General features: G+C 40.6%; 1 protein-coding gene across 7 annotated transcripts in view; it reads right to left on the bottom strand.

Moving 5' to 3' along the window:
• DMXL2 (Dmx like 2) overlaps nt 1-12,525 on the bottom strand; it is a 187,741-nt gene extending 175,216 nt beyond the window's left edge. For 4 of the 7 annotated variants that reach the window (XR_004431994.1, XR_004431995.1, XM_033190115.1 and 1 more), the window contains exon 1: nt 12,146-12,525. Coding sequence is in view for 5 of the 7 variants with exons in the window: in XM_033190115.1 (XP_033046006.1) it covers nt 12,146-12,232 (87 nt within the window). In the remaining 2 variants the exon portion in view is untranslated. The remainder of the gene's footprint in view (nt 1-12,145) is intronic. The other 3 variants (XM_033190116.1, XM_033190117.1, XM_033190118.1) reach the window with 1 other exon arrangement.
• Nucleotides 12,526-13,356: the final 831 nt, after the last annotated feature.

Genomic DNA, 13,356 nt, shown 5'->3' with positions numbered 1-13,356 from the left:
AAAGACACAAGAAAGGAGAAAAAGGGGAGCAAAGAACAAAAGGAACAAACAAAAAGCACATAGTAAGATTGCGAATTTAAACACAAACATGCCAGTAATTACATCAAGCATAAATGAACTGAAAGTTCTAGTTAACACAGAAATTGTCAGGCTGTATTTTTAAAAATCCAACTATGTTTTACAGTCATGTGCCACATTAACATTCCAGTCTACAATGGACCTGGTCTACAATGGACCACACATATGAGGGTGGTCCCATAAGATTATGTTGCCATATTTTCACTGTACCTTTTTCTATATTTAGATATGTTTAGATACACAAATACCACTGTGTTACAACTGGCTACATTATTCAGTACAGCAACAGGCTATACAGCTTTGTAACCTGGGAGCAACAGGCTATGCCATATAGCCTAGGTATGTTCTGGGATATACTAGCTAGGTTTGTGGCCAGGTGTGGTGGCTCACGCCTGTAATCCTGCACTTTGGGAGGCCAAGGAGGATGGATCACCTGAGGTCAGGAGTTCGAGACCAGCCTGGCCAACATGGTGAAACCCCACATCTACTAAGAATACAAAAATTAGCCAGGCATGATGGCATATGCCTGTAACTCCAGCTACTTGGGAGGCTGAGGCAGGAAAATCACTTGAACCCGGGAGATGGAGGTTTCAGTGAGCAGAGATTGCGCCACTGCACTCCAGCCTGGGAGACAAGAGTGAAACTCGGTCTTAAAAAAAAAAAACTATCTAGGTTTGTATAAGTACACTTTATGATATTTGCACAACGATGAAATTGCCTAGCAATATATTGAATGCATCTCCATTGTTAATCAATGTATCACTATATTTGGAAGAAAGATCTGAAACATAACTATGCAGAAAAGTTGAAAGTAAAAAGATAGACTGTACAAATGCCAACCAAAGGAAGCTAATAAAACTATATTAATGCCAGAGAAAGTAGACTGCAGAAAGCATTGTTAGAAATCAAAAAGGGTTACTTCCTAACGATCAACAGATCAATTCACCAAGAAGATGTAATAATTTTAAACTTGTAAGCACAGATAAATAAAACAAAATTAACAAAACTACAAGACAGGAATAAATGCATATTTATAGTAGATTTTAACACATCTCTCGGCAAAATGAATAAGCAGATAGAAAAGTGGTAACGTTTTAGGAGATTTAAACAACACGATGAACAAGCTTGACCTAAAATATATAAAACTGTCCAACAATTGAAGAGGACACATTTTCTTTAAGCACATATGAAACACTTATAAAGGCCAGGTGCGGTGGCTCACGCCTGTAATCCCAGCACTTTGGGAGGCTGAGGCAGGTGGATCATGAGGTCAGGAGATTGAGACCACCTTGGCTAACACGGTGAAACCCCATCTCTACTAAAAATACAAAAAATTAGCCAGGCATGGTGGCGTGTGACTGTAGTCCCAGCTACTCGGGAGGCTGAGGCAGGAGAATGGTCTCTGGGAGGCGGAGCTTGCAGTGAGCCGAGATCGCGCCACTGCACTCCAGCCTGGGCGACACAGCAAGACTCCGTCTCAAAAGAAAAAAAAAAACCTTATAAAAACTGACCAACTGAAATTACAATAAACTTAAAAAGATTATAAGTACACACTGCATGCCATTTGCACACAATACAGCTACGCTAGAAATTAGTACGCATATTTGTAACTTTAAAAGTCCCAGATATTCAGAAATTTACTTCCAAATTACTTATGAGTTCATAGTTTTAAAAACATCTTTATAGAATGCAGAAAATGCAGATCTTGGAGGAAAACCTACATTCTAAATTCATCTATTAGGGAGAAAGACAAAAATGAGCTAAGCATTTAGCTCAACAAGATAGGGGAAAAACAGCAAAATTAATCAATATAATATAAAAGAAAGGAAATAATAAATTAAGAAAAACATTAATAAAATAGAAAATAAGTATATAACAGAAAGAAATGGTAAAGCTAAAGTGGGTTCTTTAAAAAAGATTAATAAAGTTGATAAACCTCTGTTGAAGAAAAAGGGAGAGGCACAAATAACCAATGGCAGTAATGAGAAAAGAAGCAACAGAGATGCTGCAAACCTAAGAAGATATTAAAAGGCTGCTGTGAACAACTTTATACTCATAAATTTGAAAACCTACACAAAATAGAAAAAATTATTAGAAAAATAACTATCCAAAAATCATTCAACAAAAAAAATTACAGGTAAACATTCTCAAATCAGTAATAATACGAGCTTCCTCTGAGAGGCCTCAGTCCAACTTACCAAAATGTTAAGTGGGGTTATCTCTGGGTTGTGCCATTATAAATGATTTTCTCTTTCTTCAGGATTTTTCAAATTATCTGCAAGGGCATGTGTTACTTTTTACATTTTGCTGGGGTGGGGGGAACAGAACTGGGAGCTTTGGGTTCCAGTCTTAATTCTGCCATGGTACTAACTAGGTGGCCTTCATTAAATCATTTAATTTTTCAAGAGTATTAGTATCCTCATCTATGAAATTGAGACGTGAAGCCAGCTGGACTTCCTGGGTCAAGTGGGGACTTGGAGAACTTTTCCATCTTACAAGAGTATTGTAAAATGCACCAATCAGTGCTCTGTAAAATGCACCAATCAACAGGATCCTAAAAGTAGTCAATCACAGGGAGGACTGAAAAAAGGGCATTCTGATAGGACGGAAACCGAACGGGAAGGGACAAATAAGGGAATAAAAGCTGGCCACCCCAGCCAGCAGTGGCAACCCACTCAGGTCCCCTTCCATGCTGTGGAAGCTCTGCCCTGTAGCTTTTCACAATAAACCTTGCTACCGCTCACTCTTTGGGTCCGTGCCATCCTTAAAAGCTGTAACACTCAACTGCAAAGGTACAGGGCTCCATTCTTGAAGTCAGCGAGACCACGAACCCATCGGCAGGAACCAATTCCAGGCACAAAATGAAGACACTAAACTAGATTTAATTTGTAAAGCAGATTTGATTTCATGTACCAATTTAACATACAAGATAAATATTAATCTCACTACTTTTAAAAATTGCCTTGTTTTCTATATACCAACCACGTAGAGACAGCACTATTTAACACTGCCAGGAAGAACGGCTACAGTTCAATTATTCCATAGTCAAAATCATCACGTTAGTACATGATCCCCAATTTAACTAATTTATAGCTAATAACAACATACACCAAGCCCTCTTGTACAACGGTACACTTTAATAGCTAATTTATCTTGTATGTGCAATGCCCAGGCACCAAAATATTTTTTGTATAAAGGATACCCAGTAAGTTGTACTAATTCTTCTGGGGACCGGAAACTTTCAGTTTTACTTTCTATATTTCAATGCTGTTGGAATTATAATTCTTTTACAATGCAGATATTACATTAATTTTTTAAATCAAAAAAATCCGAATTTTTTGTGGTTTTTATTTGCTTTTTGCTTTTAATGGTCAAACTGTGCTTTTAATTATATCTATATAAAATTTTCCAGCATAAAATTATTGCAGCCATGTTTGAATGTCCCATTTGTCCACATATTAGCATATTCTTAAAATTTCTTAACAGAATCTTGCTTCTATCCAAGAGTACTTCTTTGGTTGAGTTGAGATTACCACCAAGTAAGGCAGCCACCTCAATCATGTCTTTGTTAGGCTCCTCAATTTTCAATTCCAGGACCAGCTCAGCCGATTGTTAAAACGTGTTGTGGACTATACTGTGTGCCCCCAAAATTCACAGCTTGAAACTCTACCTACCAACGTGACTGTACTTACAGGTAAGGCCTTTAAAGAGGTAATATAAGGTTAAATGAGGTCTTAAGGGTAGGGCCCTATAAGACTAGTGTCCCTAAGAAGAGAAAAAGACACCACGAGTGCATGTGCACAGAGGAAAGGCCATATGAGGACACAGCAAGAAGGGGGCAATGTACAAGACAAGGAGAAAGTCCTCCAGAGAAACCAAATCTGCTGACACGTAGATCTTGGACTTGCAAACTCCAGAACTGTGAGGAAAAAAAAATTCTGTTGTTTAAGCTACTCAGTCTGTGTTATTTTGTTATGGCAGCCCTAGCAGATTAATACAACATATTAAACTCCTAAAATACAGAATCTCTACACTTCAGGTATTTGTCAGGCTAACCTCTAATTCATTATATATTTAAGTCTTTCAAAAGTATCATTGTGGAAAATTTGAGAACCGCCTGTCAATTCCTCTTGATACATTAATATCCTTGGATTAAACCAGACCAGCACAGCTTTACACCTATATTGTATCAAAGCTCTCTGCCTTCATCCTATAAAATAGATTTTTCTAAATATGACTTAATGCCACTGACCTATATCAAGAAATATTATAAAAAATAGCCTTATGAAAAGATCAGTTTTTACTGTAAGAATGTGTGTATTACACTAAGTATCCTTTCCACTTACTAATTTATTGAGTACTTTTTTGTACTACCTTCTGTTTCAGGTGCTAAAGAAATAGCAATAAAGGGCATTGCAGGCACTCAGGTTTTTAGTCTGAGTGGAAAAAAAAAAAGGCCACATAAAAGTTTGGAAGAAGGGACTAAAAAGATTTTATTTGTATTTTAACAGGAGCATTCTAGCTACTGTATTGAAAATAAACTGAAGGAGGACAGACTAGAGGCAGAAAAGGCAGGAAGACCATTTAAGATTCAACTGCCATAATCCAGGGGAAAAAATGATGCTGTCTTGCAACAAGGTGGCAGCAGTAGAGATGATAAGTAGTAGTCAGATTCTAGATGCATTTTGAAGGTATAACCAATAGAATTTGCTAACATTAGATACAGGACATAAATGGAAGAGAAAAGGTAGACTATAAGGGAACTAAAAAAAAGTGGAGTTGCCATTTATTGACTTAGGGAAGACTGGAAGAGGAAAATGTGATAGCTATTAGACCTTCAAGGAGGAGATGTCAAAGAAACAGCTGAGTATACAAATCTGGAATCAGGCTGACAAGAAGCAATTAAGCATGGTAGGAGAAAACTAAGAAGGCTAAATGAAGAAAGTGTTTCAGTAGAGCAGAAAAAGCATTTTTATAAGAAAGAAGGGAGAAACTGCTAGAATCATGCACTTAAGTAGGAAAGAGAGATGCAAACCATAAGGTACAAATCAGGGTTTCTCACAACTTTCAGTACTACTGACATTTTGGGCTGAGTAACTCTTCATTGTGGAGGGCTATCCTGTGCACTGTAGGACATTTTATCAAAATCTCTGGCCTCGCCTCACTAGATGGCAGTACCAATTCCCCATCTCCAGTTACAGCAATCAAAAATGTCTCTAGACACTGCCAAATGTCTCCTGGGGTACAAAATCACACCCAATTTAGAACATAAATGGAGGAAGTGGCCTTTGCTGAAAACACTGGTTATTCATCCACATAAAAGGAATGATGGGAGTTATTATGGGAAAGGTACATGATGATAAGAAAATGGACCGAAAGGAACACCTCTCCAATGATAATCCATCTAAGAGGGTATTATGTATTCCCTTAAAATCACTCCCACCATATTACCATGTATAATATTTAGAGGGGCCTAACTCTATTTTCTGTATCTGAAAGAGATAAGATAGGCTGGGCACGGTGGCTCATGCCTGTAATCCCAGCACTTTGGGAGTCTGAGGCAGGCAGATCACGAGGTCAGGAGATCGAGACTATCCTGGCTGACACGGTGAAACCCCGTCTCTACTAAAAATACAAAAACTTAGCCGGGCGTGGTGGCGGGCACCTGTAGTCCCAGCTACTCAGGAGGCTGAGGCAAGAGAATGGCGTGAACCCGGGAGGCGGAGCTCATAGTGAGCTGAGATTGTGCCACTGCACTCCAGCCTGGGCGACAGAGCAAGACTCTGTCTCAAAAAAAAAAAAAAAAGAAAGAGATAAGATAACCATTACATTTTTTAGGTGTTCAGGACTAGGGGTAGACAGCATTAAAGGAAGCCTCAGGAATCATGAAATGAGAAGATGTGAGAATAAAACTTGCAGGCAAACAAAAAAAAAAAAAGAAATTTAAGAAAACAAAAACCCACACACAAAAAATAAGAAGTTCAGGCAACTGGTTTCATATTTACATCAAGTTCCAGGATTACATGATCACCTCTTTGAACTACCAGAGATTTGACTCATTGCAGGATAACATTTCCAAAACCTAGATCTTACACTGAAAAGAACAAAATTGTTCAAAAGGTGATGTTTTAAAATGTGGTATCTACAGCTACATTTATGAAATCACAATTCAATGTTTAAGAAAACAGCTGTATGCTGCCTAAACACAAGTGAAAACCATCATAGCTTACTCTTTAAGAAAGAGTGAATACAGTCATGCCACCTTTGTTAAATTGTACTTGGTCCCTCAATACCAAGTGACGTCATGGATCAAGGTTTCAGAGCACTAATATAATGCAAAAGGATTCTACAAACTCGAAAAGATTGAAAACCCTAACACTTCTACTAAAATATTTGGCTTCCAAATTTGTTTTTTAAAATTACTGACAAATGGCCGGGTGCAGTGGCTCACGCCTGTAATCCCAACATCTTGGGAGGCTAAGGCAGGAGGTTCACTCGAGGTCAAGAGTTCAAGACAGCCTGGCCAACATGGTGAAATCCCATCTCTACTAAAAATACAAAAATTAGCCTGGCATGGTGGCACGCGCCTGTAATCCCAGTTACTCAGGAGGCTGAGGCAGGAGAATCGCTTGAATCCAGGAGACGGAGGTTGCAGTGAGCAAAGACTGCGCCACTGAACTCCAGCCTGGGTGACAGAGTGAGACTCCATCTCAAAAAATAATAATAAAAATAAAAAACTGACAAGCTAGAGAAGTCTGACTAAATCTGAATTTCAGATATTCTATATTACTATCCCATTTTAAATACTGCCTTGCTTTTATAGAAGGAAATTAAATTGGTCAGGCATGACTTGTTTTTCCACTGTGCCATTATGGTTGTTACCAACATCCTGTGCTCTTTCAGATAATTAAATACTGAGACTCTGATTTGTTCTAAAAATTTACTGAGATCCAAGTTAAGATAATCTGAGTATAATTTCTAAAGTAGTCTTTTAAATCCCCCAAATCCTAAGAACAGAAACTAAAAGAATAAAGGCATTGCATGGGAAAAGGAAAGCTGCGAAAGGAGAACCTAAACACTATTACACTGGCCCCATCTCCCACCCAATACTGTACTATGGCAGTCGCAGGCAATTAATATCTGTCAGGTGCCAAGGCCCAAAACGTAATCAAGAGGCTCCTCCTCACAGGCAATTATTATCTGTCAGGTGCCAACTTCAACACAACCACTTCATGTTTCTAGTCCATTTTCTCTTTTGGCCCCTGAAAATCTCTAGAGAAGTCCATATAATTGTCATTCGTGGTCTAAATACTTAAAGAATATCTTTAAGAACTTCTTTTACAGATCAAAGACCTAAACATGGTTAAGCAATTTAGACAACACCATACAAGTAGTTGGTCTCTGACCTCCCATTTTTGGGGAAGACATTATTCAGAACCTTACCAGAGTTTCTCAGTAATTGCTAGGAGTCTTCTTGCTACAAGCAGGAAGGCTAATTAACAAGCTACACAAGGACACAAGAACTTATATAACCCTATATTCAAGTACTGGCTGACAGGAAGCCCAAGCCCACAAGGTTTTAAATGTATCCGTTTAAATAAACAAGAAACTACACGCTAAGAACAAAAAGGCCAATTTCTCTTAGAAAACAAGTCCATTCTAAATTCTTGACTTCTGTCTTCGGCTTTCCTCTCAGCACAGGTTGACACATTAATAACCAGCCAGTACAGAAGCATGTTTCTAACCAACTCCTTGATTCCCCTGGCCAAAAGTTATCTCTTAGTCTTCCTGAATTCCCACTTAAATGCTGGTAATACTGCACAGCTGGCCTACTGTGGTTATTAGGTACATGTCTTTTACTCTCCTATTAGATTACCAGAATCCTACACTTCTTCAGTAAACTCCCTGAAATCAAGACTATGTCTTGCAATTCTTTTTTTTTTTTTTTAATACCCACAAAGCTTAGCACACCTATGTGTTCGACATTTGCTAAATGTATAAACTGGTTGATTATTTTTAAGGTTTAGTGTTGCCATAACTCCAGGACTGAAATGTTATTCTACAATAGAGTTAAGACATATCTAAATGCCATAAAAGAGGTTATACAACATTATCTTCTAATTTTTAAATGACTGGTTTTCCATTTATTTCCAACCTTTTGTTGGTACTTTAATTTAAAAAAATATCGAATGTCAGAATACCAGGTATATTTTCCTGAAAAGCTACAGGTAATGTTTGAAAATTATATTTTTTCAACATTCTAAGAGTGTCTATTATTTAATGAAGAAGTCCTGTAGTTAAAAAGTAACTTTTGCAAAGACAACAGTCACTCAATAATTTATCCTTCGTATTATGCCATTCCTTTGCTTCTGTTGTTCATATCTTTCCAAATCTTAATCTTCCATAAAACCTCTTCTTGTTTTCCCAACTACAATCTCTTCCATCTGCCTTATGTTATAATTATATAAATCATTTTAATCTCTGCCAGTATATTATAAATTCCCTAAGAGTGCAAATGACTTACTAATTTTTGTAAACGTTCATCAATGTGTTGAAATCATGTCAGACTAGAATAATAGTCACTGCCCACATCTGAAAATAGTCTGCAAACCTTAAGGCCAAATGAATTTTTAATTTGAAAATCATGTATGATTATTTCAATTAATATTTTAATATGTGCAGTAAAGTTTAAAAATAGCCAAGGCCTATCTTTCAGAAAAGTAATAACATAAATAATGAGAAATTTACAATATCTGTTGCATAAACCCTCAAAACATTCACTGAAGGGTAGTTAGAAATGTCTTAAAGGCAAAATAAAGTATAATAAAGCACATACACAGGAGAAGATCATCTCTTTGAACTACCAGAGATTTGACTCATTGCAGGATAACATTTCCAAAACCTAGATCTTACACTGAAAAGAACAAAATTGTTCAAAAGGTGATGTTTTAAAATGTGGTATCTACAGCTACATTTATGAAATCACAATTCAATGTTTAAGAAAACAGCTGTACACTGCCTAACACAAGTGAAAAGCATCACTGCTTACATGATACCACTAAAACCACAGACATCAGCTGAGACTGTCTACTACAGACTGCACTACCATGTCAATATTGCACAAACTGGGACATCATGACATCAAGCAGTCATTCACAGCCAACCAATCATGCCACCCGCCACACACAGGAAAATATGTAACACATTCTTTCTTTCAATTATTACAATGTTATAAACTCAAAATCCTTTTAGAACAATTCTGTTCTTCAAAGATGTATCAATTTTAGATTCTGAAATAAAGTATGTATTGTATTTTGAAAAGGTTCTCAGGTTACCATGAAACACAACATCAGCTAAGAATCATCAGTTAGTTGCAAGACAGTATTCTACACTATGTCTGGCTGGGAGGCCTTCCATCCATCCACTAACCCACCTACGCACCCACACGCCCTCTCCAAAGCAGGCACTCTGATATTAAGAAGGAAATACTACAAAGAAAAGCCCACACCATGAGAAGTCACAAGACCTTCATTTCAAGTCCTAGCTGGTCGCCCTTTTAATCATCTGATCCAGAACTAAAGCTTCTTCATCTGATTGCTCTAAAATCAAGTGACATGCTCCATGAAAAGGAGCTTGCTTTTTCTTTTTACTATACAAATACAGGAATTCAGGTATTTGTTAGTTGATTGTACAATGCTTGAAAGCAGCTTGTTTTGTTTTGTTTTGTTTTGTTTGCCAATCTGTTTTTCACAAAGCCCAAGAAGTCATCTCCAGTTCATGACAAAATTATAACTGGATCAGTACACTCAAAACTAAGGTATTAAAATGAGGTGGTGTGCAAAATGGGTATTTGTATTTGTCAAAAGACCAAAATAACAGTGTCACAGGCAGGCATCCTAAACCAGGTAAATTTTGAGTCGAATTTGGAAGACCAAAAGGACTGTCTTGTTGCAACATAAAAATGCAGGTTAGAGTAAGAAGATCAGTATGTAACAGAGGGGCCAAAGTGAGGAGTACATATAATTAAATATAAAGTCAAAGATGGAGAATATTTGACAAGTTTGTATTTCGTAACACAACTATTAGAAACAACTACATATTCTTAAGCCAAGAGTGATATGGTAAAATGATACTTGAAGAAAATTATCCTAGCAGCGGTGTGGAGGATGAAGTTATTAGACATGAGTGTCAGAAAATTCAGTTTTGAAAGCTTTCAAAGACTGTAAAATAAGGTGGTGGTTAAGGACATGAAAAGGAGTAAATCTGGTAGACAGTGCAGAGAGTCAACTAGACTTTGTGAAAGGTTGAATTAGGGAGGTGCAAAAAGATTTGAAAATGACTCTAAGCATCTGGTCACAAGGGGCCTACAGCATAACCACACCTGCACAGCACTAACAGTTCTTACACAGGCTTTTCCAGGCTGCATCTGAACCCGTTTATTTAGTTCTACATACCAGACCTGCAGTGAGACAGCACTCCACTTCAGATGGAAGCAGAAAACTACCACCACCATTCTAGCAGGAAAATATCCATAACCAAAGATTCCAGCTTTGTTTCTTGATGAAAGAGGCCCACTCTTCTAATCCTGAGGAACGTCCTATCTGCACTACTGGGGAACAGCGAAATTTCTTCTCCCTATCCCCAAAAGATTCTCCACACACTTGAAGACCAAGCTCAGTTCTATATGGATCTTTTAAGTCACATGTACATAAAACACAGATGACACCAGTGATAGTGATAGGTGTAACAATATAAAGCAGGCAAACCCTGCTTTTAAAGGGCTCGTTCTAAACTGGAGCTAGGCCAAGTTGATTACACTAAAAAATTAAAGTGGCTAAAAAGCAATCTTCTGGGGTTAATGTATCACAAAACGTCAAAAAAATAAATTGTTCCAGAATGCACTGCTACATAATGATTCTGCAGTTTTGCTGAAGCTTTATTTTCTGCAGTTTTAAAAACACTGTTGGAAAGCAGACATCAGATCAAAGGATTTTCCTTGTCTAAAAAGCATACTATTATACTATTTCCAATTTTATCAAGAAGAATGGTTATCAATAACAAAATGTATTTAATAAAGGTCTGGCTGCCTACAGTTCCTTTTAAGGAAGACCACGTATAAATTTCATTATTTAAAAAGAACTCATATTAATCTATGGGAGACTATGAGTAAACAAAGCTCCAGGGCTTGGTTTGAACATTTCCATTTTCAAAAAGGACTGATGAATCCAATCTCCTTGAGAAACATGTCTATTTCACCCAGCTTTTAAGGAGATTCTAAAACGTTATGTATACATACACTTTTCTCAAACAAACAAGCACTGTCGTAAATTTTTCACATTGCCTTACTATATTAAAAAAAAAAAAAAAAAGGCTACCTTACAAATTAAAGTATTACCTAGGAGGGTTACCAAACTACGACCTCCTGATAAATGAGATAGCTCCCCAAGTCACTGACACTCTAACCCTTCCATGCTAAATCTTTCGGGCGCGGAGGATGAATTTTTCTATCTTCTTGTTGGAATTAAGATCCTGCATTATCAGGAGATACACAGGGTTAGGCTTAAAGCCACAGATTCCAGCAGCTCCAAGCTGCCCTAGCACAGCGGGCAGGGGGAGCCAAGGCGCAGCATCGCCTCCACGCTCCGAGACCAACACCAAGTCTCTTCGCCTCCACGTTCCGAAACCAACACCAAGTCTCTTCGCCTCCACGCCGAGAGCAGGTGCGAAACGGACGCTCTGGGGTTTCAGCGGCACCACCACCTTCCTCTACCGCAGACCCAAGAGCCGCCCTAGGAGGAACCTTCTAGTCCAGCCACCTCGGGCCCGTTTGCTGGGGGTGGAGAGTGCGATGGATTCCTAAGCCTTTCCCCTAACGGGTGATTTCCTACACCAGAGGCAGCACCCACGGTCCCACGGGGAACTCAAACCCAAGGCTGCAAAAGGGGCCACGGGTGGGGCCCACCAACACCTCACAGCCTCCTGAGGGGGCGTGCGCCCTGGACAGGAGGTCCCTGCCCCCGCGTCTGGATCCTGGTATCTTCCCCTCGGGCTCCCGGCCGCCGCTCACCGTGAAGGGGACATCCCCGACGCTGCCCACGGAGTAGCAGTTGTCTCCAGGGTTGACAGCCCCAGTGAGGACCTGATGCAGATGCATCTCCGGAGCCCGGGCTGTACAGAATGCGCGAGAGGGGCGACGACCCCCGCGCCCGGCCCTCCTCCGGCCGCGAGAGCCGCTTCCCTCTGTGCCTCCCTCGGAAACCCGCCCCGCGGAGGCTCCGGCTTAACTCCTCGCCCCCCTTTCGCCTTCCCTCCGCCTCGTCCCTGCCATGGGGGAGCTCCTCGACCGCCGCCGCCGCCCGGGTCGCCGCTCAGCTGCGGAAATGCCCGGATGTTCCCACTGCCTGCTGCACCGGCGCACAAATGCGGGAGGAGGGCAAGGGTGCGTGTGAGGCGGGGGAGGGCACTAGGAGGAACGCGCGAGCTGGCAGCGTGCAGCAAGGGACGCTCCGCCCGAGGGAGCGGGCCGGCGCGCGCGCCCACCGCGGGGGAGCGACGGTCGACGGGAGGTAGAGCCCGCCCGCCTCCAGCGGCAAAGCTCTCAGTTCAGTCTTTTTCCCCACGCCCCGCGTTTGCGCGTGCGCGCGCCGTGGTTTCCAGGGCAATTGCGCGCGCCGCGCCGACCCTCGGTCCCGGGATTGCGCGCGCAGACGTGCGGGAGTTCCTTGGAGCCTCCAGGGCTGCAGCCGCTGCGGACGGAGGACGGAGGACGGAGGCCGGAGGACGGAGGCGGGAACGGGGGCGGGGGCGGGGGCGGGGTCGCGGGCGGGGGCGGAGTGGGGTGTAGGTCGCGCGGGACCACGCAGTAGTCGGACGCCTGGGACGAGCCACGACCCTGTTTTGCTGTGTTGAACCTAGTCCAGAATACAGTGTGCAATGGTCAGTGCAGTTGACCTCAGAAGAAGGACACCCGTCACCGGGAATTTACACCTGGAGATATCTTAGATCTCTTCGGTCTTTTCGAAAGTGCAGTACCTAAGATAATTTATTTTACATAAACAATTTAGGCATCTTGCAACTATTTAGAGAAGCTGTACTCCCCTGACAGCTAATTATTTTGCTCCCACTTTTTGTCACGGTTATTCTAGACAGCAAAAAGCCCCCTTAGAGACGGGTGACTCCTTTAGACTTTTTTTATGGGTAATTTCATGAATTAGAAGAATCACCTGATTTTCCATACTGTCTGGTAAACGTTGAGTGGTTGATAACAAGGATCAGATA

This window comes from Trachypithecus francoisi, unplaced genomic scaffold (assembly GCF_009764315.1).
Source record: "Trachypithecus francoisi isolate TF-2019V2 unplaced genomic scaffold, Tfra_2.0 Lachesis_group3, whole genome shotgun sequence".
Taxonomy (NCBI): domain Eukaryota; kingdom Metazoa; phylum Chordata; class Mammalia; order Primates; family Cercopithecidae; genus Trachypithecus; species Trachypithecus francoisi.
Note: the sequence above shows the minus strand (reverse complement) of the source record. Positions and strands in the feature narration are given on the sequence as shown.